Genomic DNA, 24,121 nt, shown 5'->3' on the forward strand with positions numbered 1-24,121 from the left:
GCTAGCAGGTGATAGCCCATTTTCCCTTCCTTTTTCTATATGTTAAGCCTTGCTATATAGGTTGTTGCTGAGAGACGGCAAGAGACTAAGGTTGATTCAAATGTCACAGAAAATTGGTTGCTACCAAAGCCGTCTACAGCTTCATACAGCTGCCCTAACATCTGAAAACAGCTTCCCATTGGGAATGTGCATTTATTTACTAGCCTATGAAAAAGCACATGACAACAACAAATAAGAAAACTAACTTCCCTGGTTAATATTTATACTAATTTCTCTTTTATTCCTGTGCCTAGTTGCCTGGTTTAAAGGAGGTTGGAGGGAAGGGGAGAAAGTCATCAGATAATCAAACTGATAGGGAACCTTTCCACTCATCAAGTCAACCCAATCCTGCAACTAGAGAGAATTTTGTGGATAAGTCTTTATTTCCAGTCATCAGTGGCTTGAGGAGTTAGTTCTGTAACACCGGTAGCTTCTGTTTGTCAAAGTCTTCTGTTCTCTGGGGCCCTTGCGATTACAATTTAGGTAGAGTGAGGTTGTCCCCTTCCCATTTTCTTCTTTCACCTTAATAGTTTAAGGTGCCCCAGACACATTCGTGGAGGGAGGGGGACAAAGACAAATGATTTGTTTTCACCTCCCATGATGCAATGCGGCGTCTTCTTAATAATCCAAAATTTGTGATTCTTTGGTTGATTCTAATAATAAAGTATTATGTTACTGCTGGGTTTGGATTCTCCACCCCCACCCCATAAACCATTCTGGCTACCCACTTTTCTCAATAATGTGTGCAATCCAATCAATCAAATACATTTATTAGTTTATATGTCCATTGTTTACCTTACAAAATATATTCCAAAGGAAAAAATAGTTGAAAAACTATGCAGAGATGGGGAAGGAATATGGCGGTGGAGTCAGAGGCATCAGCCAATAGATACCTATCACACTTGATTGTAACTGAATAGATTGGAAGCATGTCAAAATCCTTTTTTCTACTAGGCCCCATTCCTTCTGTGTAGTGGCTCCTACTTTGTGGAATAGACTCCCTGAGGAGGTGGGGGGCACAATCTTTAGCAGCTTTTAAGGGGTACTGTAAAGCAATCTTATTAGCAAGGGCATCGAATATGGTTCAACCTGCAGACACCTGCTAGGGGAGTGGGAGTTAATGATTTTATTGTATCTTGTATATTTTCAATCTTGGATTTGTAAGCTGCCTTGAGCTACAAGGTAAAAACAATCAACCTGTTCAAGCCCTCCCCCAAAGCCATTACTTACTGCTGTAGCCCTGATCCAGCGTAGTGTAGTGGTTAAGAGCAGTGGTTTGGAGTGGTGGACTCTGATCTGGAGAACCAGATTTGATTCTCCACTCCTCCACATGAGCGGCGGCCGCTAATCTGGTGAACTGGATTTGTTTCCCCACTCCTACACATAAAGCCAGCTGGGTGACCTTGGGTTGGTTACAGCTCTTCGAGCTCCCTCAGCCCCACCTACCTCACAGGGTATCTATTGTGGAGAAGAGAAGGGATCATAGAATCAAAGAATCATAGAGTTGGAAGGGACCACCAGGGTCAAGGTGTAAGGTGTAAGCCGATTGTAAGGTGATTGTAAGCCAAAGTGGTACAGAAAGCTGGCATATAACTCTTCTTCTTCTTCTGATCCATATTGGGTCCCCGGTAGTTGTTCTTCAGAGCCGAATTACACATCTAGAGTTCCAGTCTTAGAACTCCAGCATCATCTGTCATCTGTCCCAGTCAGCAGATGCTTGCTGGATTCCTTATTGGTTTCAATCTCATTTCAGATGAGGAACTTGGCTTGACTGCTCCAGACAACATCGAAGATGCTGACGAGTTGGAGAAGACAGGTCAGTGCTTAGCATTATGCTGATAAAAGAGGATCGGTTCGGGTCCCAGGTCAAATCCCCATTTCAGGTCTCTTCTAGGGATGCCAGCCTCCAGGTGGGACCTGAAATTACAGTTCATCTCCAAACTACAGAGATCTGTTCTCCTGGAGAAAACGGATGTTTTGAAGGGTGGACTCTATGGCATCGTACCCCACAAAGGTCCCTGTCCTCCCCAGGTTCCATCCTCCAGGAGTTTCCCAACCTGGATCTGGCAACCCTAGCCCCCACCATCACCATCCTTCACCGGTGGCCAGGGTGGGCCTGGCAGCTCTCGTCTCTTTTCATGTTACATCTCTGAGGGTCACCCCTAATGTTTCTGAAACGTATATTTAAATATATAATATTTACATGAGACAAACAGGTTTGGAAACATGTGGTGCATGCGGGTATATTCTCCAGAGAGCAAAAGGAGGATGCAGCTCCTTGTCAGGTATATACTTGGCAGCAAACCTTGCCTTGCTGTCCCATGATAGTTGAAATAGGCCAGCCACCAGCTTTTCTGTCTCACAAGAAGAACCTCAGGCAGCTGTTAGTCTGTCTTCTCAAATTTATGTTTGTTGTGCTGATGATAGTTCCTGAGCATGTTTATTTTTGAAGGCTCTTGAACATGAATATTCGGTTCTCCTAAATAGGCGAAAAAGCTACAGTTGGAAGATGGCCATCCTTTCCAGCCAAAACTACTCTCTTTTGCTGACTGTAGTGTACATTTTCAGGCAGAGCCTGAGGAGGGCGGGGTTTGGGGAGGGGAGGGACTTCAGTGCCATAAAGTCCAATTGCCAAAGCGGCCATTTTCTCCAGGTGAACTGATCTCTATCAGAGGGAGATCAGTTGTAATAGCAGGAGATCTCCAGCTAGTTCCTGGAGGTTGGCAACCTTACCTCAACCGTAGGCCTGGTGGAACATCTCAGTCTTACAGGCCCTGTGGAATTCAACTAATTCTGAGAGTGGCACTGGTTTTTCGCACTGCAGAATTTAAAAGTGGAAGATAAAAATTTGCTGGTCTTGCCACTCCCGTCCTTCCAAAATCGGAGATGCGATACAGTGGACATGGGGCTTCCTTTTGATCAAACTGCCTCATACAGCATCCTGGTGTTGGGTATTTTTATCCCCTCCCTAGCCAATGCTTTGAACCTTCCCCCTCTCCCCCTCCCCTTTCTTCGGGAAACAGGTACCAAAAAAAAACCCTTTGAGCAAGAGCCAGACTCATAAACTGCAGGGAACTGAAGGGTGGAGGGGCAAGAACAACCGGGGAGGGAGGGAAGCCAAAAGGAGAGAGAGCTCAAGGAGTGGGAAAAGAAACCCATGGATGGTGAATCCCAAAGGCAGAGCGGAAGGCGAGTCACAGCCTCCAGTGCCAAGAGGAAGGGAGAGCAAGGAAGAGCAGTTGACTGGAAAGTTGGCCTTCTCCATTTCTGCCATCAGCCGCCACTGACAGGCAGCCTGCCCTTCCAAAGCGCAACAGGAGCCTTCGTTCCCACCCTTGCTTTTTCCTTGAGAAGTCAGGCCACATGGGAGTGCAACAGGAAGCCTGTGTTTCCTGGAACCAGCCCTGTCCCGCCCATCACCTTCCCTCGAGCTTCACACTGGCCCACCTGCCTCTCTCCTCCCCCCACTCCCCTGAATCTTCTCAGCCCCGTTCAGGAAAGAAGCACTTAGGTGGAGCCCCTTTTGAGTTTCCAGCAGTTCCGGGTGTCAACTTTTGCACTCGGTGCAGGAAATGGGAGTGTGCAAATAAGCTAGGGTTTGTCAAGGACACTAATAAGATGGAGCTCCCAACGTTTTTTATGTGATGGGAGGTGGGATAAATGCGCAGCTGCAGCATCACACAGTTGGGGCGGGGTTGGAGAGCTCTTTTAGGAGATACAAATTGGGTTGATCTCTAACAAGAAGAAGAAGAGTTGGTTTTCATACCCTGCTTTCTGCTACCATAAGGAGTCTCAAAGCAGCATACAATCGCCTTCCCTTTCCCTCCCCACAACAGGCACTTTGTGAGGTAGGTGGGGCTGAGCTAATTCTGAGAGAACTGTGACTGGCCCAAGGCCACCAAGCAGGCTTCATGTGGAGGAGTGGGGAATCAAACCCAGTTCTCCAGATTAGAGTCCACTGCTCTTAACCACTGCACCACACTGGCTCTCAAAAGGGGTACTTTTTTAAAGCGTGAAATGGTAGATGAATAGCTAGGGTTTCCAGGTCCCTCTTCACCACCGGTGGGAGATTCTGGGGGCGGAGCCTGAGGAGGCCAGGGTTTGGGGAGGGGAGGGACTTCAATGCCATAGAGTCCAATGGCCAAAGTGGCCATTTTCTCCAGGTGAACGGATCCCTATCGACTGGAGATCAGTTGAATTAGCAGGAGATCTCCTGATATTACCTGGAGGTTGGCAACCCTACCAATGGCTGTTAAAGCTAGGGAAAGAAAGGAAAAGGGGTACTTGGGCTTAAGTCTGCCAGAAATCATGAAAAGCCATATTCCATGGCCAAAAAGCTCTGCCCCCTACCCTAAAATGTACAGGGATGGGTTGTGGTCTGTTGAATAGTAAAAGAAATGAAACTCTTCATATGTTCAGAAGCTGTCTGCTGTGTGTAATTATTTATGTGTTCCAAAGCTGGCAGTTTCTGGGGTTCAGCTCTTGATTAAAGCAAGCCCTACTCTGTTGGATTCGCCTTAAGTGTGCTTAGTGTATTCTCCCCTTCTATCTCGATTTTTTGAAAATTATTTTTAATGGTTTCTAATATGCCTTTATTGTTGTTTTATTACATTGATTAAGGCGCCTTAATTGCAGGGAGGGGCCCTTATATAAGTAAATTGTCATATTTTCTGAATATTTCCCTTTATGTAATTTTTCTCAAGATACAGATCTTAATTGTTTAGCAGCGCAGGTTTAGAAAAAGTCACTGTAGCATGTCTTGTATCCCTGGGACTGTTCGTCCAAAGTTATGTTGAGTCTTTATGCATTCAAGATTTAATTGCCCTTTTTCAATGGTTTTGCTGGGCTGTATGCTAAAGATCCCTTTTTCAGATCGGCTGTGTCCCTGCTCTCTTCAGTCACTGGACTCCTTGTTACATATCCTTTTGCACTTATCTATACCAACTTATGCTAAAATGGATTATACCATGTTTTAACAAATGGTCCACATCTTCTCAAGCAACCTTGGAGCAAAAGGTTCAGTTCCTCTTAGAGGACTCTGACCCTCAGCTTACTTATTTTGTTGCTCTTTTGTTGGAGGCTGCAGAGAAGAGACGAAGGGAGGTGTTTTTAGAGATGGGTCTTATTTAAGTTTGATTGTCCAAGACCTTGGTCTAAGAACAGGGAAAGAAGGAAAGAAAGAAAGAAAGAAATCCCTGGGACTGTGGTCTTAACTTTAAAAAAGAGAGAAGATAAAGTTGAGCAGAACTGAGAAAAATAGAGATAGGGGAATGGAGAGTAAATTTCAAATAGGAGAAAGGAGACCTATTGTGAGTCAGGAATCTATCCTTTTGTTTATTTATGTATTTATTTATTTTTTATTTATTTACACCTCGCCCTCTCCAGCCAAAGGCTGGGCTCAGAGCGGCTCACGTAAAACTCCAGTATACATTAAAATAGAATAAAACATTTAAAAACAGCAATTAAAACAGCCCTGTAAAATCCTAAATAGCAAAAAGCTATCCGATGCCCCCCCCCCCAATTGTCACATGGAGCTACAGAGGGGCGAACAGATGAATAGGTCCCCCAGATGGTAAAAGGGGGCAAAAATCAGCAGTGGAGGGTTGGGGAGGCCAGCATTTACAGAGAAAGGAACCGTAGCTGGCCTCAACCATAAGCCCACTTTACAGTTGTCTGGAGATGAGCTCTGGCTTGCTTCTCTTTAGGGCTGAAGTTCTGAGCCCTGGGCTGTTTTTTAATTTTCTACATGAGCTCCTTTCCTTTCTTCCCGGTTTTACGTCTCCTTCTCACCCCTAGTTCCCTTTCCAATATCTTAAATGAAAGAAAGCAGACCTACTTTCTTTCATATATGGTTGCAGAGACTGACGTTCTCCCTGCTCTGCCATTACCCATTTCCGCAAATGCCCTCAGCATATTTAGGTAATCTAAAACTGGCCATGCTAATCCAGGGAAGGGGTGGTCGCAAAGTCCCTTACATCCCATTCAGAACGGTGTTTTTCCTCCCCTCCCATCAACATACGTGCCCCCTCTTATACAGCAGGGCTATATCAGTGGCCGAGAAGTTACGTGGCTCTCAATTAAGCACAAATAGGAAAGGGGTCAGGATCCAAATCCTGAGCGGCGGAAGCTTGGCCACGTAGCGTAAGGAAATCCGCCTCGGAAATGGATTATGACATCCCACTGAAAAACAATCAACCTGTTCAAGCCCAGCAGTCATTTGCAAAGTGCTGTCCAGAAGAGCTGTTATTGGCAATGAATGATTTGGCAATAGTAGGCTAGAAGTAGTGCTACCATAGCTCAAGAGTTAGGGACACCTTATTTGCTAAAAATGACTGCTTCTCTGATGTAGGCCATTTTTGCATGGTAATTAGCAGCGCGTTCCCGACTGAATTGCCCCACATTTTTTTAAAATTTTGCACGCTGAACCGTCGTTCCAGAAGTGACTGCAAAGCCGGCGCTTACCTGCTTCGCATTACTAAAGAGGCCATTTAACACGACCTTTGGTGTTTGCCGCGAGGAATCCACCTCAAGGAACAATGCAAAACAACAGAGGCACGTTAGCTATGCATATGCTAATGGCTATGCAAACAGGAACAAAGGAGCAGGCGAGTGGGGGGAGTGGAACGTCTCCTTTTGCATTGGGACCATCAAAAGGCATTTTTAAAGTCCCATTTTTAAAAAGAGCTTTGAGCGAACATCAAAATTGACCGTGCAAAAATAGTGTTTCAAAAAGCAGCCCTGGAGAGATAGGGAAAATCACTCTTTAAGAACTCCTGGCGGTGGAACCTGAAATTATGCATGGAGAGTAAAGTAAATATGGTATCATTTTAAAAAAAAATAAGTAAACAATTGCACGCTATGCAGCATTATAGCTACAGGATCAAACTGTTCGAGCTTTCTTTTTTGAGAAAAAAAAGTAAAGCAGCCTTCTAGTCCTCATGAATGCAGAGAGAACCTAGAAAACTGGAGTTTCTGATTCCATTGGTCGACGTAGTGACATTTCAGTGCTCAGCACTGAGAAAGACATTATGCAAAATGAGCCTATTTATACAAGCAAACCTTTTTACAGGCTGGGGTTACTTTGTCACTGTATTTGATTTCTGGGGCAGAGAATCCAGACCACCCTGCCCCCCACCCAAGAGGGCCAGGTTCCATGAAACTTGTCCTCATGTCCTGACTCCTCTTTTTCCTCCGTGACCATATAATACTGGCCTTAGCCAGGTTCCCCCCCAGTTCTCCCCACATTTTTCCTGCCCTCATCCAGCAGCAGTGGTAGGAAAAATTCCTCCAAAGAAGAGCTGGTTTTTATATGCCGACTTTCTCTCCCACTTAAGGAAGAATCAAACTGGCTTACAATCACCTTCCTTTCCCCTCCCCACACCAGACAACCTGTGAGGTAGGTGAGGCTGAGAGAGTGTGACTAGCCCAAGGTCACCCAGCTGGCTTCATGTGTAGGAGTGGGGAAACCAATCTGGTTCACCAGATTAGCCTCCGCCGCTCATGAGGAGGAGTGGGGAATCAAACCTGATTCTCCAGATTAGAGTCCACCGCTCCAAACCACCGCTCTTAACCACGACACCACGCTGGCTTACACTTCTCCCTGATTTGCCAGTATCCATTTTTATGAAGGCTCTTTGCATATGAATTAAACCAATTGAGAATGATGGTGACATTCATATATGTGTTGGCAAAGAGTATATTTGGTATGGGACCATCATACTTATTTACTTCATTTATGTCTTGCCTTTTCCCCTGCTGGGGACCCAAACCAGCTGACATGGTTCTCCTGTTCGTCATTTTGTCTTCACAACAATGCTGTGAGATTGGTTAGGCTGAGAGTGTGTGAGTGGTTACCCAGCAGGCTTCCATGGCAGAGTAGGGATTTGAACCAGGGTCACCCAGGTTCTAGTTTGAGGGCGAAAATGCATGGTCGCTTTAGCCTCCTTTATTCCCTGTTTCAGACAGGGTTCAGCCAGGATCGAACGCATGCGTTCGATCCTGGCTAAATCCTGGCTGAAACAGGAGGGAATAAAGGAGGCTAAAGCAACCGTGCATTTTCACCCTGAGACTCTAACCACTACCCCACAGTGGCTTCATTTTGAAGAAAAGCAACGGTTTGGGCCAGCATCTGGAAGCGGGCAGTCTCCCAGTGGTGGTGGGGGTGGTTATGATTCGGCATTGAGTGACACTTATTTCTGGGTGCAAAGGCTCAGTTCCTTATTCATATGTCTTGGCCAGGGCATGTCTTGCCTGGAAACAAAAATATGCAAATAAAAAATGAGGCTTTGGACGTCTTGAAGAGGGCAACCATGGGAAGTGTATGTTTTAGCGTAAGTCAAAGCTAATTTAGGAGCCCCGTGGTGCAGAGTGGTAAGCTGCACTACTGCAGTCAAAGCTCTGCTCACAACCTGAGTTCGATCCCGATGGAAGTGGGTTTCAGGCAGACGGCTCAAGGTTGACTCAGCCTTCCATCCTTCCAAGGTCGGTCAAATGAGTACCCAGCTTGCTGGGGGTAAAGTGTAGAAGACTGGGGAAGGCACTGGCAAACCACCCCGTAAAGAAAGTCTGCCTAGTAAACGTTGGGATGGGATATCAAACCATGGGTCAGTAATGACCAGGTGCTTGCACAGGGGACTACCTTTACCTTTAAAGCTAATTTTGGATGGGGGGCAGAGGTAGGGATGCCAGCCTCCAGGTGGGGCCTGGGGATCCCCTGGAAACAGATCTTCTCTAGACTACAGAGATCAATTCCTCTGGAGAAAATGGATGCTTTGGAGGGTGGACTGTATGACGTTGAACCCCGCTGAGGTCCCTATCCTCCCCAGGCTCAATCCCCAGATATCCAGCAGTTTCCCAACCTAGATCTGGCAACCCTACCTCCCATCCCCTGCTGGTGCGGGGGTGGGGGGGCTGGCAACCCTAGGCAGAGACTTGCATACTTCAGCTCCTCATTCAGGCTGCCTATGCCCTTCTTTTTTTGTAAAAGTAAGGGTGGGAACATTTCCCCCTTTCCATTCATTAGCTTTTCCAGAACTGTGTTCTGCATTCAGGGTTGCCAGGTCCCTCTTCGCCACTGGCAGGAGGTTTTGGGGACGGAACCTGGAGAGGGAGGGGTTTGGGGAGGGGAGGGACTTCAATGCCATAGACTCCAATGCCGAAGTGGCCATTTTCTCCAGGGGAACTGATCGCTATCGTCTGGAGATCAGTTGTAATAGATCTCCAGCTAGTATCTGGAGGTTGGCAACCCTATCTGCATTGGCTTTCACTCCTCCTTTATTCCAGTTCATCAGAACAATTTTTGAATGTGATGCTGGAATTGGAACATTAAGATCTTGTTGCTGTTTTTAATACCTTCTATTTATTTGTATCATTTCCCCTCCCCCACTCCATGTTCCCAATGTACACGTGTGTGCTAATGTGCGTGTTAAGTGTCGTCAAGTCGCTTCCGACTCATGGCGACCGTATGAATCCTCCAAAATTTCCTATCTTTGACAGCCTTGCTCAGATCTTGCAAATGGAGGGCTGTGGCTTCCTTTATTGAGTCCAACCATCTCTTGTTGGGTCTTCCTCTTTTCCTGCTGCCCTCCACTTTTCCTAGCATGTCTTCTCCAGTGACTCTTGTCTTCTCATAATGCGACCCAAATACGATAGCCTTAGTTTAGTGTGCTGATAAAACACTGCAAATAGAGCAGTCGTGTGCCTATCGCACAGAGAATGAAACACCACCCGGAACGGATCTTCATGCAGCAGTGTACACAATCACACATAGACTGCTTCTTTTCAGTGTTTTTTCAAGACAGACCTGAAAAGCATAGTGCAGAGGAGGAGGAGCCACAGATGAACTGGAGCACCTGAACACTGCGGCAAGCCCTCTAAACAAAATTTGTACAAACAAACACAAACGATGCCATATAAAATACACTTAAAGCATAATATAGATTGGACAGATACAATAAAATTCCATATAAACTAAGATATTATAAAATATACTAATTAAAGCCAGTTTTAATCTTAAGCACTTCTGTGAGATATTGGGCCACTGTCTTCGTTATTTCAGGGATCAAATCGCTCAAAAGAAACTGACATTTAAGATCATTATTCAAAAATCTTTTGGTAGCTAATAAAGTAGATAGCAATCTTTCCCGCAGACGTTCATAAAGAGGACATTCTAAAATTGTATGATCAATGGTGTCAGTAGAGTTAGAGTTGCAAGAGCATAGACGTTTGTGCCTTGGAATCTGGGAATATCTACCAGAGAGCATCTTAGATGGAAAGGCATTTACCCTGGCCAAACAAAATTTGTAAATAACAGATAGAACAATGATCGATTCCTAATGCATCAGTTCTCCTTATTGGCAACTCCAAACACTGGAGAGACACTTGGGCAAGAATTTTGGAATGAATGCGTGTAAAGAACTGGGAACAATGAATCATCTTTGGCATTCATTAATCTGGAGAGATTATAGATGCTCTAGGAACCTGGCATTCGTTGTGTGTGCACAGTGTCAGCGTGAAGGCAGTCAGCACCCCCGTTCCTTTGCTGCCAGCAGAGGCTGAAGCAAGCGAGGTTAGGGCCTAAGGGCAGCCGATCTTGGATAACTATCCAAAATTAAGACATCCTTTAAATTTGAGTTGGAATAAAGCCATTTGTGTTGCAATTGCAATTGAAGGTGGTTATATTTTCTTGTCTCTCTTTTGCTCTGGTTCTAGGCGGCTTAGTAAGAAGTTACGCAAATTACTACCAAGGCCTGTGGGACTGTATTGGTGGCCAACCTGATGAGCTGTCCTTCCGGCGAGGAGATCTGATCTACATCATCAGCAAGGTACATAGAATACATGGTCTTACTGCCACAATGTTGGATGCAAGCAACTGTCCGTCCTAGAAGGCAGATATATATAAAAAAAAACTCCTCTTTCCGAGAGAGGTTGCCCATGCAGTGGTGAAGAAATTGAGACCCGTGAACACGTCTTTTTATACTGCCCTCTCCATCATGAGTTAAGATCTAAGACTATCCAAGAAATGTTAAGAAATAAAATAGGGCTACCTGATCAAATTTGTATCCAACGACTACTGGAAGATAGTAACCCACAAACTTCGAGATGTGTGTCCAAATTTTGTGTTGCTATATATAAGGCCTGAAAGGATGCAATTTACAAATAGGTAAAATTTGATAGATAAACATCTTAGATGCTAGCTTTTTTGCCTCTTTAGATATGGGATTTTATTGATATATTTTATTTTGTGGACTCTTCGTCTGACTGATACTGTTTTTATTACAAATTTATGTTACTCCTGATTAGATGTGTTCTATTTTTTGGTCAAATGACCGTAAAATAAAAACTCACTGGCATTCCACCACTGCTTTTAGTTGGGGGAGCAGTTGGGGGAGGTGCTTAGTGCTAGAGCATCTGCATCCTATACCAGAGGTCTCAGGATCAATCCCTGGCATCTGCATTTAAAAGGATCTGGTAGTGGGTGATCTGAAAGGACCTCTCCCTCAGACCCTGCAGAGCCAATATCACTCATACTAGAAAAAACTAGCTTTGATGGGCCAACATTGCTATCCTAAACTCTTTTAAGACCCTTGAAGTCAAGGAGCTTTGAAGAGTGTAATATAGGATTGCACTGTAAAGGGTCTTCTGGAAGATTTTGAGAGCTGTGCCTGGGGAGGGGAGAGTTTGGGGAGGACGTAACATCACTTCGACACGACGCTCTAGAAATTTCCCCAGTCTCTATGGTAAAGACCATAGAGACATGGCGAAGTTCCTAGAGCATCACTATGGAGTCCATTTTCCAGCCCTTTTTTCCCCCTGCGCCTTGATTTCTTGAAGATAGGAGATCGGGATGAGGTTGGGGTTTGACCACCACAGGTAGGCAAATGGCAAGCCTAACAGCAGGAAGGCAGAAATGCACGTTCTCTAAAGACTGAAGGCTGAGATACACGTTACTTTTAAAACTTGCTTTCTCTGCAGCCACTCAGCAGCTGAAGGGAACTGCTTTGCAAAGGACTGCAGGGACCAGATTCAGCTTGGAAGCATGGCTTGCGGGGTGGGGGTGGGAGGAAGAGGTCCTGCCTCCCCCCACTCCATGCTGTTTTCCTGAGCCAAATCAGGCCCCTGCAGTCCTTTAAAAAGCAGTCCCCCACGCCTGCTGTGGGGTTTCCCAGGCCTGACTCATTAACAATTGTAACATGAAATTCAGCTCACAAATTAAAGCGAAACCCAAATTGTAAAAGTGGCAGGGCATTGCTAGGCGGGGTGGGGGGGCAGGGAGGGAGTGACTACTGATTTGGGTTTCTTCCTTTTGATGAATGCTCTTGAACTGGAGTTGCATTGATGGAGAGGAGTTGCGTGTTTCTTCAGGTGCTTCCTTTGCAGGCGAACAAATGAGTTTGTGGTGTGGTTGATGGGTCTGGGGAGGTTGCTGAGGGAGAAGAGAGTGTCAGTGAAACCCAGCAGGCTGGGCCAGCACACTGCATGAAGTCAATGCGTCCCCTAGAACTCCTCCCAGAAATGCAGCGCCGAAGGGTTCCATTGCAGCGTGCCGTGATTTCCCAGCAGGCAAGATGATACAGAAAGATTGGGCTGGGGCTGAGGCTCGGGGGGGGGGGTGCATCAACAGAGGCATAACATCCAAATCGCATTCCCCACTCCTCCACATGTGAGGCGGAGGCTAATCTGGTGAACTGGATTTGTTTCCCCACTCCTATACCCCAAGATCGCATCAACCCGTACTCCAAGATCTTGTTCGCACACACTGCTAGAAGTATATCCCCCATCCAGTATACATGTCCCTCATTTTTGATACCCAGATGTAGAACTCGGCATTTATCCTTGTTGAATTGCATCTTGTTCACAATCACCCATTTTTCCAGTGTGTTCAGATCTCGTTGAATTCTATCTCTGTCTTCTGGTGTGTTCGTTGCTCCTCGCAATTTGGTGTCATCTGCAAATTTAATGAGTAGTCCCACCACATCCTCACCCTCATTCAATGCAGATGCAGCATAGTACTTAGAGTGTTCAAGTAAGATTTGCGGAGACCCAGGTTCAAATCCCCACTCTACCATGGAAATTTGCTGTTCTAGTCACAAACACCATCTGTCAGCAATGCTGATTCTGTGACCTTAGGCAGATGATGAGAGGGAGGGCATCTTGGCCATCTTCTGGTCACTAGGGGAGTGGTGGGGGGAGGTAGTTGTGAATTTCCTGCATTGTGCAGGGGGTTGGACTTGATGACCCTGGTGGTCCCTTCCAACTCTAAGATTCTAACACTCAGCTTAAACTGCTTCACAGGCTTGTTGTGAGAATAAAATGGAGGAGAGAAGGAAGATGCTAGCTGTTTTGGGTAGCCATTGGGAGAAAGGCAGGGTATAAATCAAGTTAGTAAATAAATAAAATCAGAAGATGCGAAGAACCAATGCAACTAGTTCCACGCATTCAAGGGAAGTTTGCGATGGTGCTTCTTGAATGTCGGCTCAACCCCCTACCCAACCTCACCCTGTGCTTCATAGAAAAGCAGTTTCGAATCTGACCAGCGTGGGGGTCTGCTACTTCAGTAATATCAAAGGCCTCAGTGGCCAAACCTGAGCTGTTGGCTGTCCCTAAAACAGTCTTTTACATCCCAGTACCAGACTCCCATATAAGTGTAATAATACAGAGCCAGCATAGCATAGTGGTTAAGAGTGGTGGACTCTAATCCAGAGAACCGTGTTCGATTCCCCACTCCTCCACATGAAGCCTGCTGGGTAACCTTGAGCCAGTCACAGCTCTCTCCGAACTCTCTCAGCCCCACCTACCTCACAAGATGCCTGTTGTGGGGGGTGGGGGGGGAGGCGGTTGTAAGCTGGTTTGTGACTCCTTAAAAGGTAAAGAAAATCAGGGTATAAAAACCAACCTTCTTCCTTTTTTGCTCCTCTTTTTTTTCCCAGGGCTTCTACTTTTTCTTAATTTTCTCTGGTTCCACGTAATTAGTCATTCAGAGCATTTTAACCGTCTCTCAAATCCTCAGTCATCAATTCTTCAATTTGTTCCCACCCCACCCCAATTCTGTTGCGTATCTCTAGCATTAATCATTCGTACCGTAATTAAGGGGAAATTTTCCAGCCTTCCCTCCAGTTTACTTAGGACCAACTCTTCCAGATACTTTGGTGCTGGTGCCAAGAGGTTTCTTGGTCATTCTGGGCCCATTCTTTAGCAGGCTTGCCAGGTGCCCACTGGTGGTAGGCAGGGGATCACCCCCTCCACCAGCGGGCATTTTCCACTGCTGCTTAGCTGGGTGGCGGGAGTAAAATGAGCAGGAAAATGGGGAGCGACGGGCAACATCCCAACACATTGGCGAAACTCCCCATGGGCCCAGAAGTATCATCAGCATGTCACCAGGGACACTACCATTTGGGCAAAACACTATGGTTAATCCCAGGTGCACAGGAAGTGACATCAGCACATTGCCAGTGACATCATTACATCACTGGTGAGCTCCCCCACCCCCAGCAATTCTGCCTAGTGCTGGCAACCCTATTCATAGTGTAGTGGTTAAGAGCAGCTGACTCTAATCTGGAGAACCGGGTTTGATTCCCCACTCCTCCACATGAGTGGCAGATTCAGATCTGGAGAACTAGGTTTGATTCCCCACTACTCCACATGAAGCCTGCTGGGAAACCTTGAGCTAGTCACAGTTCTCTCTAAACTCTCTCAGCCTCATCTACCTCACAAGGTGTCTGCTGTGGGGAGGGGAAGGGAAGGCAATTGTAAGCTGCTTCAAGACTCCTTTTGGTAGAGAAAAGCAGGGTATAAAAACCAACTCTTCTTCATTTTGAAGAAGAGTTGGTTTTTATATGCTGACTTTCTCTACCACTTAAGGGAGACTCAAACCGGCTTACAATCACATCTTCCCTTCCCCTCCCCACAATAGACACCCTGTGAGGTAGGTGGGGCTGAGAGAGTGTGACTGGCCCAAGGTCACTCAGCTGGGTTCATGTATAGGAGTGGGGAAACAAATCCAGTTCACCAGATTAGCCTCCGCCGCTCATGTGGAGGAGTGGGGTATCAAACCTGGTTCTCCAGATCAGACTCCACTGTTCCAAACCACCGCTCTTAACCACTACGCCACGCTGGCTGGGAGGGATGCAGCCAGCTTTTTCATTCAATCTTGCCCAATCCCCCTCTTTCCTACAGCCCCCATCCCACATGGCTTTTGTCCTTGCAGGTCCCATGATCCCCAGCATAGTCTGTTTGGGTGATCACGGGGGACCCTGCCTTCCTTTATCACCAGCTCTGGGATCCAAGCCAGTACTATGATTTCCCAAATACATCATTCTAGATTTTCCCCCCCTGCACATAGATTTAAAGCCACCAGTTATGATTTAGGCTAATCGAGTGATTTATTGTTATCTCAATAGGGCTGCGTTTTATGTTTATTGGCATTCCCGTACCCGGGTGCCTGCCTTTGATTTCTTTCTTTCCTCTGCCACGTGAGAATGTGACCTGGTTTTAACTCCCTTCGGCGGCTCTGGATTGGAGCTCCTACGCCACTTCCCCACGTGTCACCCATTGGTCCTCGGCGTCTTCCTTTCGTAAATTACTTTGCGTGGCAACAGAACTCACCTATGACCACCGAAGAAGCGGAGGCTAAATAAAGCTTGGTGTGTTGGGGTGGGGGACAGTCGAACAGCAGAAGGGAGAGAGCGGGAGGAGAGAGAAAGGTGTTTGAAAAGCCTGTTCACTCAGCTGCATTTTAATTTCCTTTTCAATCTTGTCCCAATTAATTTTGCAGAATTAATCTCGGCGACGCAAGCATGGCAGCGGCTCAGAAGCTGGGCGGCTGGCTTGCTCGCTTTCTTTCTTTCTTTTTTTTCCCCCCCTTCTGAAGTGGCGCGGTCGCTGTGCCTTGAACATGAAATAGTAGCTAATATAAAAATCCATCTGGTGTTGTTTGGAATGCATGCCGTCTGCTGCGAAGGTCCTGTCTGACATTTCGTGCACCAGCCGTGGGGAGACGTGATTCGGGGGGTGGGGAGGGTGGAGTCAGACGGCGGAGACTCCAGAGCGGGCGAGAGAAGCCCATCCGGGGTTGGCCGCGTCAAGGGGAAACTGGCAGCGCACACCTCTTTGGCACCATTGGTAACCCCAATCAGGGTTGCAACCAGGCTTTTTGGCTGGCTACGAAGTGCAAATGTGTGTAAAGCTGCAGTCCTGCAATCCAAGCTCTGCTCACGACCCGAGTTCGATCCCAACGGAAGTCGGTTTCAGGTAGCCGGCTCAAGGTTGACTCAGGCTTCCATCCTTCCGATCAAATGAGTACCCAGCTTGCTGGGGGTAAAGGGAAGATGACTGGGGAAGGCACTGGCAAACCACCCCGTAAAACAAAGTCTGCCTAGTAAACACTGGGATGTGACGTCACCCCATGGGTCAGGAATGACCCGGTGCTTGCACAGGGGACCTTTACCTTTACCTTTAAAGGGCTGTTAAGTCGCAGCTGAATTATGGCAACCCAGTAGGGTTTTTGAGGCAAGAGACTAAGGTCATTTGTGCGTGTCACTTTACCCTCCTTTATTCCCTGTTTCAGCCAGGATCAAATTTTTCAGTATGCACGTTACCTCATTCCTTGGAAGTTCAACTCTGTTTCAACGTCAAACAAACCCGGCTTTTCCCATTCCTCTTCTGGCCCGAATTAAACTGTTCATCCTGGCTCATTCCGGAATCACAGAGCATGCATACTCTGTTGTCGGGTTGAACTTCGCCCCACCCTTTTCCAAACCACTCTTCAAGGCAGCATTCAGATAGCCAAACAGGGGAAGCACAGACAATTGGCTTCTCTCACCGCCAATCATGAAGCAGTGTGTAAAGAGGCGGGGATTCAAGTGCTTCCTGCTACCTCTGAGCTCTTTCTGAGCAAAATAAAGGCTTTTTTTAAAAAATGAGGCTTCGGTTTCTCCCCCCCCCCCCCCGTTCTTTCAGATTGCTCCATTTTTTGTTTTTTGTTCTTAAAATGCTTTTTTATGCGGCATTTGGGTCTGGGAGGAAGGAGATCTTATCTCAGGGTGAGTACTGCGAAGTCAGCCAATTACAGAGCAGCATTTAATGGGATGGGACTTGATTTGAACCCGGGAGACTGATTTTCTATATTCATGCCTCTATTAGCACACAGTTTCATCCCTGATCATTCCAGCCAATGCATACAGTTTCCCCCAACCCGGGTTACTTTGATCCTGGCTGAAACGGGGAATAAAGGAGGTTAAAGAGCCCCGTGGCGCAGAGTGGTAAGCTTCAGTACTGCAGTCAAAAGCTCTGTTCACGACCTGGGTTCGATCCCAACGGAAGTTGGTTTCAGGTAGCCGGCTCAAGGTTGACTCAGCCTTCCATCCTTCCGAGGTAGGTGAAATGAGTACCCAGCTTGCTGAGGATAAAGGGAAGATGACTGGGGAAGGCACCAGCAAACCATCCCGCAAACAAAGTCTGCCTTGGAAACGTCGGGATGTGACGTCACCCCATGGGTCAGGAATGACCCGGTGCTTGCACAGGGGACCTTTATCTTACCTTTAAAGCGACTATGCATAAATGACCTAACAGAGATGTTTGCTGTTGCCTTCCTCTGCATAGTGACCCTTGGTGGTATCCCATCCCAGTACTAACCAGGGCCAACCCTGCTTAGCTTCTGAGATCTGACGAGATCAGGCTAGCCTGGGCCATCCCGGTCAGGGCATGACGTGCAAATAGTCCTTTCCATTTGGTCAGTTTCAAACATCAGTAAGCCACTTTGAAAGCATGGAAAGGTTTCCGGATGCGTCGAATAAACTTTTTGTGTACTTAAGCAGGAGTCTTTTCACCCAGTAGGCTGTTTCACACGTTACGTATCAATATACCCAGTTTTGCCCCAAGCAAGATTCACAGGATCCAACAGTACAGGTACAAGACCATGCAGAAGTATCCTGATAGCCCTTTTTTGACAGGAGCAGCAGATTTGGGAAGGGGTGGTTTAAAGTGAGGAAACATCTGTGGAGATGTGCTTAACCCTTGTGCCACACCCGCCATTTCTCCAATGCAAATCTAAACAACCAACTCTTCTTCTTCTCAGTCCACTGAAGGCAGTGAGCTTAGAAGGGTGTCCCTCTCCTCAGCACTGCGGGTGTTAATAGGGTTGCCAGGTCCCAGCTGGGAAATACTTGGAGATTTGGGGGTGGAGCCTGAGGAGGGTGGGGTTTGGGGAGGGGAGGGACCTCAATGGGATGTAATGCCATAGAGTCCAACTTCCAAAGCGGCCATTTTCTCCCAGTGAACTGATCTCTGTCTTCTGGAGATCAGTTGTAATAGCGGGAGATCTCCAGCCACCTCCTGGAGGTTGATGGCCCTAGTGTTAAAAGGAGCAATGATTTAATTTGTACAGCTGGCATGTTTTATGCCTTCATGGTTCAGAGCAGTGGCACAAGGCCACTGTTTTAAGGTATGCCTATTATATATCTTATTTGTTGACATACCAGCACGAAGCACGAATGTGGCCAATACATTTGTCCCCATGGAAGATGCAAAACAATTTCTCGCTCATGAGGGAGATGCAGTCAACACCTGCTCTGGGGTGCTTCCTTCTTTATCGAAACTGCTTTAGTTTGGAAGCCCTTGTGTTAAAGAGGTTTCCAAGCCCCGTCCCGTTCAAACTCAAGTGTGACTGTGCGTGGGCGCAGGGAGAGGAGATTACATGGGACGTTCTGGCAAGTGGCCGTGGTCTACCCTTTTACCTTACAAAATTCAACATAATAAAAACAGTTATGAATGAAAATCCAGCATTACATACCCAGCCACAGCATAGAACATAGACCAACATAAAATAACAGTTTTCAGACCAACAGCACACTAAAATGATGCTAGAAAACATCTTAATTAAAAGAAACATTTTGATCTGGCACCTAAAGGAAGGCAGGGTCGGGGCCAGGCAAGCCTCATAGGGAAGGGTATCCCACGAGCTAGGTGCCACTACTGAAAAAGCCCTGCCTCTGGTTGCCTCTCCCTATTGCAAGACTCAGCTGCCATCTAACAAGTGGAATAGCCTTCAGTGATGAGCTTTGCTTCTTCCCCTCAATGTCTAGTTTATTAGCATGTTTGCAATCAGGAATGTTTCTGTTCAGGTGGATTGGCTAGTGACCGTGAGGCGGCTGCATTTTGGACTCTTTCTGTTGTGTGTGACTTAGCTCACTCACTTGAGTCATCTGGAATTCTTTGCTGTGCAGGTACCTTTGACACTTGGCTTAATAGAATTATGGCATGCCAGCGTGGTGTGATGGGTAAGAGCGGTGGTTTGGAGTGGTGGACTCTGATCTGGAGGACCGGGTTTGATTCCCCACTCATCCACATGAGCGGTGGAGGCTAACCTGGTGAACTGGATTTGCTTCCCCACTCCTACACAGGAAGCCAGCTGGGTGACCTTGGGCTAGTCACAGCTCTCTTAGAGCTCTCTCAGTCCCACCTACCACACAGGGTGTCTGTTGTGGGGAGGGGAAGGGAAGGGGATTGTAAGCTGGTTTGATTCTTCCTTAAGTGGTAGAGAAAGTCGGCATAAAAAAACAACTCTTCTTCATGTGATACCCTGGATTTGTTGGGAGATGTCTCATGTTGACAGAGCAAGGGGAAGGCACTAATGTATGAGAAGTTCCACTCAGTTGCGGACAGATGGGCTCGGCTAGTTCCATTCCTCTGATTCAGTACAGCACCATGAATTGGTGAGAATCTGTGACTCCAAAGTTCCCTCTCCCTCATTTTTGGAATACTGGAATCCTTAGCCAAGCCTAGCTTGATCTCATCAGAGCTTGGAAGGTAAGGAAGGTCAGCCATGGTTGGTACTTGAATGGGAGGGGCTGTGGCTTAGTGGTAGAGCATCTGATTGGCATGCAGAAGGTCCCAGGCTCAATCCCCGGCATCTCCAGTTAAAGGGACTAGGCAAGTAGGTGATGTGAAAGGCCTCTGCCTGAGACCCTGAAGAGACGCTGCTGGTCTGAGTAGACAATACTGACTTCGATGGACCAAGGGTCTGATTCAGTAGAAGGCAGCTTCATGTGTTTGTGGAGACCACTAAGGAAGACTGGGGTTGCCATGCAGAGGAAAGCGATGGCAAACCACCTCTGCTGATCTCTTGCCTTGAGAACTTGGGGTTGCCATGAGTCAGTTGCGACTTGTTGGCGCACAATTATTATTATTGTTAGCAACCTTTGGTCCAGACTAGACAAGGCATCTGATTGTGTCACGGCCAAATGTTACTTGTGGGAAACAAAAGTTCCCAAGAGCACTGAGACCTGATTTGTATCAGGACCACAGCAAAGGGAAAGAAGGGGCTTTGGCCTTCCACCTTGCTCCATTTCCCCGGGACCAAAACAACCTGCAGGGGCATTATTTGCACCATTGCAAGACTGCCTATTAAGTATTCGACTGACCCACCCCAGTGCTTCTGCAATGTGGGACATGGCTCGCATAATCACCCTTAGGTTTTTAAGCAGAGGCTAGATGGCCATCTGTCAGCAATGCTGATTCTATGACCTTAGGCAGATTATGAGAGGGAGGGAATCTTGGCCATCTTCTGGGCATGGAGTAGGGGTCACTGGGGGTGTGGGAGGGAGGTAGTTGTGAATTTCCTGCATAGTGCAGGGGGTTGGACTAGATGACCCTGATGATCCTTTCCAACTCTATGATTCAGGAGACACGATCCATACTCAAAGATAGCATTCCACACGTGGCTGTTAAATAAGATAACAAGCAGCAAACAGTATCCAGCACCCTTCATGGAATTGCACGTTTTACCATTAGGGGTCCGTGCATATCCCAAAGGTTCAGTGCAGAGACCTCTTTCTTAGCGATGGCCCCGACGGTTCTCTGGATCAGGGCAATTTGCTCCAGTGCCATTGGTCTGCTGTCAAATCTCCAGGGGTTTCCCCAACCTGGATCTGGCAACCCTACTCCTACCCATCCCCTGGGTGGCCAGGATGGGCTTGGCAACCCTACGTGCGGCATCTCTATCCCCCCACCTCAGGCCACATGATTTCTACATGGGCACAATTATTTTGATTCATCAAGATTTCCTTTATTGTCTTAGTTGGCTGCTTCTAAAAGGGGGGGGGGAGAGAGAAATTCCAGCATTGTGAATCCACTCTGTTGCTTTAAGTGCTTTTATTTCTGCAAACCATGGAAGGAAAGGAGGAGGCTGGTGACATCTAGTGGATTTTCGGTGGTACTACAGGGGGGTCAAGCAGTACTTTAGCATGGGGGGGCAGAAGAACAATCGGATTACACTGCGTTGGTTTCAACACAGGCTCTTTTCGCAAGTGCCGCTTAAACCCACACATCATTCCTCCTCCCCCCCCCCCCGGGCATCTTGCCACTCTTAACAAGCTGCATTGCAACGGCGAAGGATGTCATGTGGCTGGGAGGGGGGCATTCTTGCTTCCATTAATAACCCCCACGGGGACAGGAGACTATAGAATGGGAAAAGGCCTGGGAATAGAATCTGAGGTCAGCTAGAAGGCAACGGTCATATGCCGGTCAAATTCAGGCTTAAGGCTATTTCCCCACCTTGTACACCCCCCCTTCAAAAAGCTTCCCCATATACACTCTTTCCCCCCCCCCATTTCCACCCTCAGACAAGAACCAGCCATCCAGAAACAAACCCCTGGACAATTCATTCCTCCCACGTAATTTTCTATACGTTGTTCTGTTAAAAAAAAAAAAGACAAAAAAAGCTTGTGGGGTGGGGGCTACAGCTGGAATGGCATGCTTCCACCCTTATAATGAACCATCTCTGCTCAATAGCTTTTCCGTTCCAAAATTCATGTATCTGCACCATATAAACCCCCAATGTTTTTTTTTTTACAAACCCAAACAGCCCCCTCCCCAGCCCCCACCAATCCAGGCCGAGCTGATGCAAGTCGGGTTCTGTTCTAAAATATCTAGATTCCTTTTGGGGATTTATTGCCCTTTTCCCCAAACTCCCGTTTCCCAGATTATCTGAGAACGGGCCATGTTGCTTATGCAGTGTAGACAAGATCTATTCCCTCTCAATTAATCCAGAAGAATGATTATTCCCCCCCACCCCCCGTCTCAGAACCCCACAAGTTGAACTGAACCCACGGTTCACCCACAAATATATGGAATGAGCAGAGTGGGTGAAAAATCTGAGTTTTTGCAACTCGTTTAGGGAGAAAACGCATGGTTGCTTTAGCCTCCTTTATTCCCTGTTTTAGCCAGGATCGAACGCACGTTCAGCGAAACGCATGCGTTCGATCCTGGCTGAATCCTGGCTGAAACAGGGAATAAAGGAGGCTAAAGCGACCATGCGTTTTCGCCCTTAGTCTCCTGTGGCTATCTCGCATTTTGTTCAAAAGGTGGGAGCATGAAGCCCTTAAAGTCACCTGCAGCTATTGCTTTTTTAATCCACCGCGAGTATTAGACTCTCTTATCTACAGTGTAATATTGAATCTACCGGCACCCAAAGGGCAGGCTAAGGGAGTTGTATTATATAGCGTGCAAGATCACAGTCTCGTACTTTAGTGTTAATTAATATGGAAGAAATGCCAGCACCTGGTTCTGTAACTCAACTACTAATGTGGACTAGAATCCCCTCTTCTACCATAAGCGAGCATCAAAAGGCTGGGGGGGGGGCGGTGGAAATCCACCCCCTCAGGACCCAGATTGCGACTGCAGCGGAAGACTTTAAAGGCTGCTACATTTAATTTGCATTAAAAGATTGTGAAGTACGCATGCTGGAGCAGAGGAAAGTGTAGGCAGTGAATAGATTTTGAGGGCCGTTGGTGGTGGTAAAATAGGTAGTGGACAGGTTTGACCCTGTGTAGCACAACCCACTGGGGGGGTAGGGGGATTTCTCCTGCACTAATCTTGCCAAAATGAGTAGGGTCTGTGCAAGAATGCTGTACTTCTGTGGGGCTTGCCCCAGGGCAAACTTGCAGGTGGATTGGTCCCCATGTTAATTAGAAGGATGGAGGTGTCCCTCGGCCTTCTCTCTGTGCTAATCCTACCTTAGGAACACTGTGAGTATGTCCTGTTTGCATCTCCCCCAGTATTGGACTGGAATATGGGATTTTGGATTTTGGTAAAGTAAGCCGCTCCTATCCAAAGAAGCTGTCGTTGAATAGTTGGTCTCACCTAAACAAGAAAGTGCCCATAACTTTGATGGGCATCGCTAAGGCATGCTTGCATTGTGGTGCATCCCCTAATAGCAAGTGAGTAGTTCCACGTAGGAATATGTTCTGAGCCTTGCTAGCTGTTCATTATTTGTGGACGCCTCCTTTAATTTAAAATGTCATCCCTTTAGTCTGGGGTATTACAGCCCCATATATAAACGTCCCTTATTTCAGCCATTCCTAATCCAAATGTTCTCCTATTTTGTTCCAAGAACCCAGCTAAGAAAAAGACCTGCAGGATTTTCCCACGTGTGAGTTGTATAATATTTATATATAATATATATGAATGCATGTTTGCATGTGAGCAGTTCTCCCACCCCGTTTATTTTGTGCTGAAATTTATCACAGACACTGTTAAAGGCTTCGTTCTTTGACAGAGGTAATAATAAATACTCTCTTAAAGACAGTAGTTTAATTCCTTATACCTTCCAATCCGGCGTAGAATAAACTCCATTCATCGCAGAGTAATTTTTTACCGCATAAATCTTTAAAACGAACCGTAGTAGGCTGTTGAGGCTGAAATATTGCAAATTTATTAGTTATGCCTGTGTCGTACTGGATTCGGTGTGTTTCCATTCGAATATATTATCAGGGAAATTTGTGTCTTTAAATGTGACACTCTTTCCATTTTCCAAAGGCAGGTTTATAACAAGCAGGTCTTGGAGAAAACCAACTCTGCCTTTATTAGACAAAGATTTAGTTCTAAACACTTTTAGCAAATCTGCCCAGGTTGGTTATTGAGCTGATGTGTCTCTGCTGGCACCTTGCTTAGAACTGGCATTGGAAAGCATCGATTCTGACACAACGAATTATTGAAGGATGCCAATTATCTCAAAGGAAGGGAATTGTTTCTCTTTGGGTTTCGGAGTTCAAAAAATATGGATGCGAAAGGTTGTTTCAACACAGCC

General features: G+C 46.7%; 1 protein-coding gene across 1 annotated transcript in view; it reads left to right on the forward strand.

Annotated features, from left to right (window-relative positions):
- The window catches only part of SKAP1 (src kinase associated phosphoprotein 1), a 124,649-nt gene that overhangs the window by 59,142 nt on the left and 41,386 nt on the right, over positions 1 to 24,121 (forward strand). The window contains exons 7-8 of the mRNA XM_056864627.1: positions 1,793 to 1,855; positions 10,750 to 10,862. Coding sequence (XP_056720605.1) covers positions 1,793 to 1,855; positions 10,750 to 10,862 — 176 coding nt within the window. The remainder of the gene's footprint in view (positions 1 to 1,792; positions 1,856 to 10,749; positions 10,863 to 24,121) is intronic.

The sequence above is a fragment of the Euleptes europaea genome, chromosome 18, assembly GCF_029931775.1.
Source record: "Euleptes europaea isolate rEulEur1 chromosome 18, rEulEur1.hap1, whole genome shotgun sequence".
In the NCBI taxonomy this organism is placed as follows: domain Eukaryota; kingdom Metazoa; phylum Chordata; class Lepidosauria; order Squamata; family Sphaerodactylidae; genus Euleptes; species Euleptes europaea.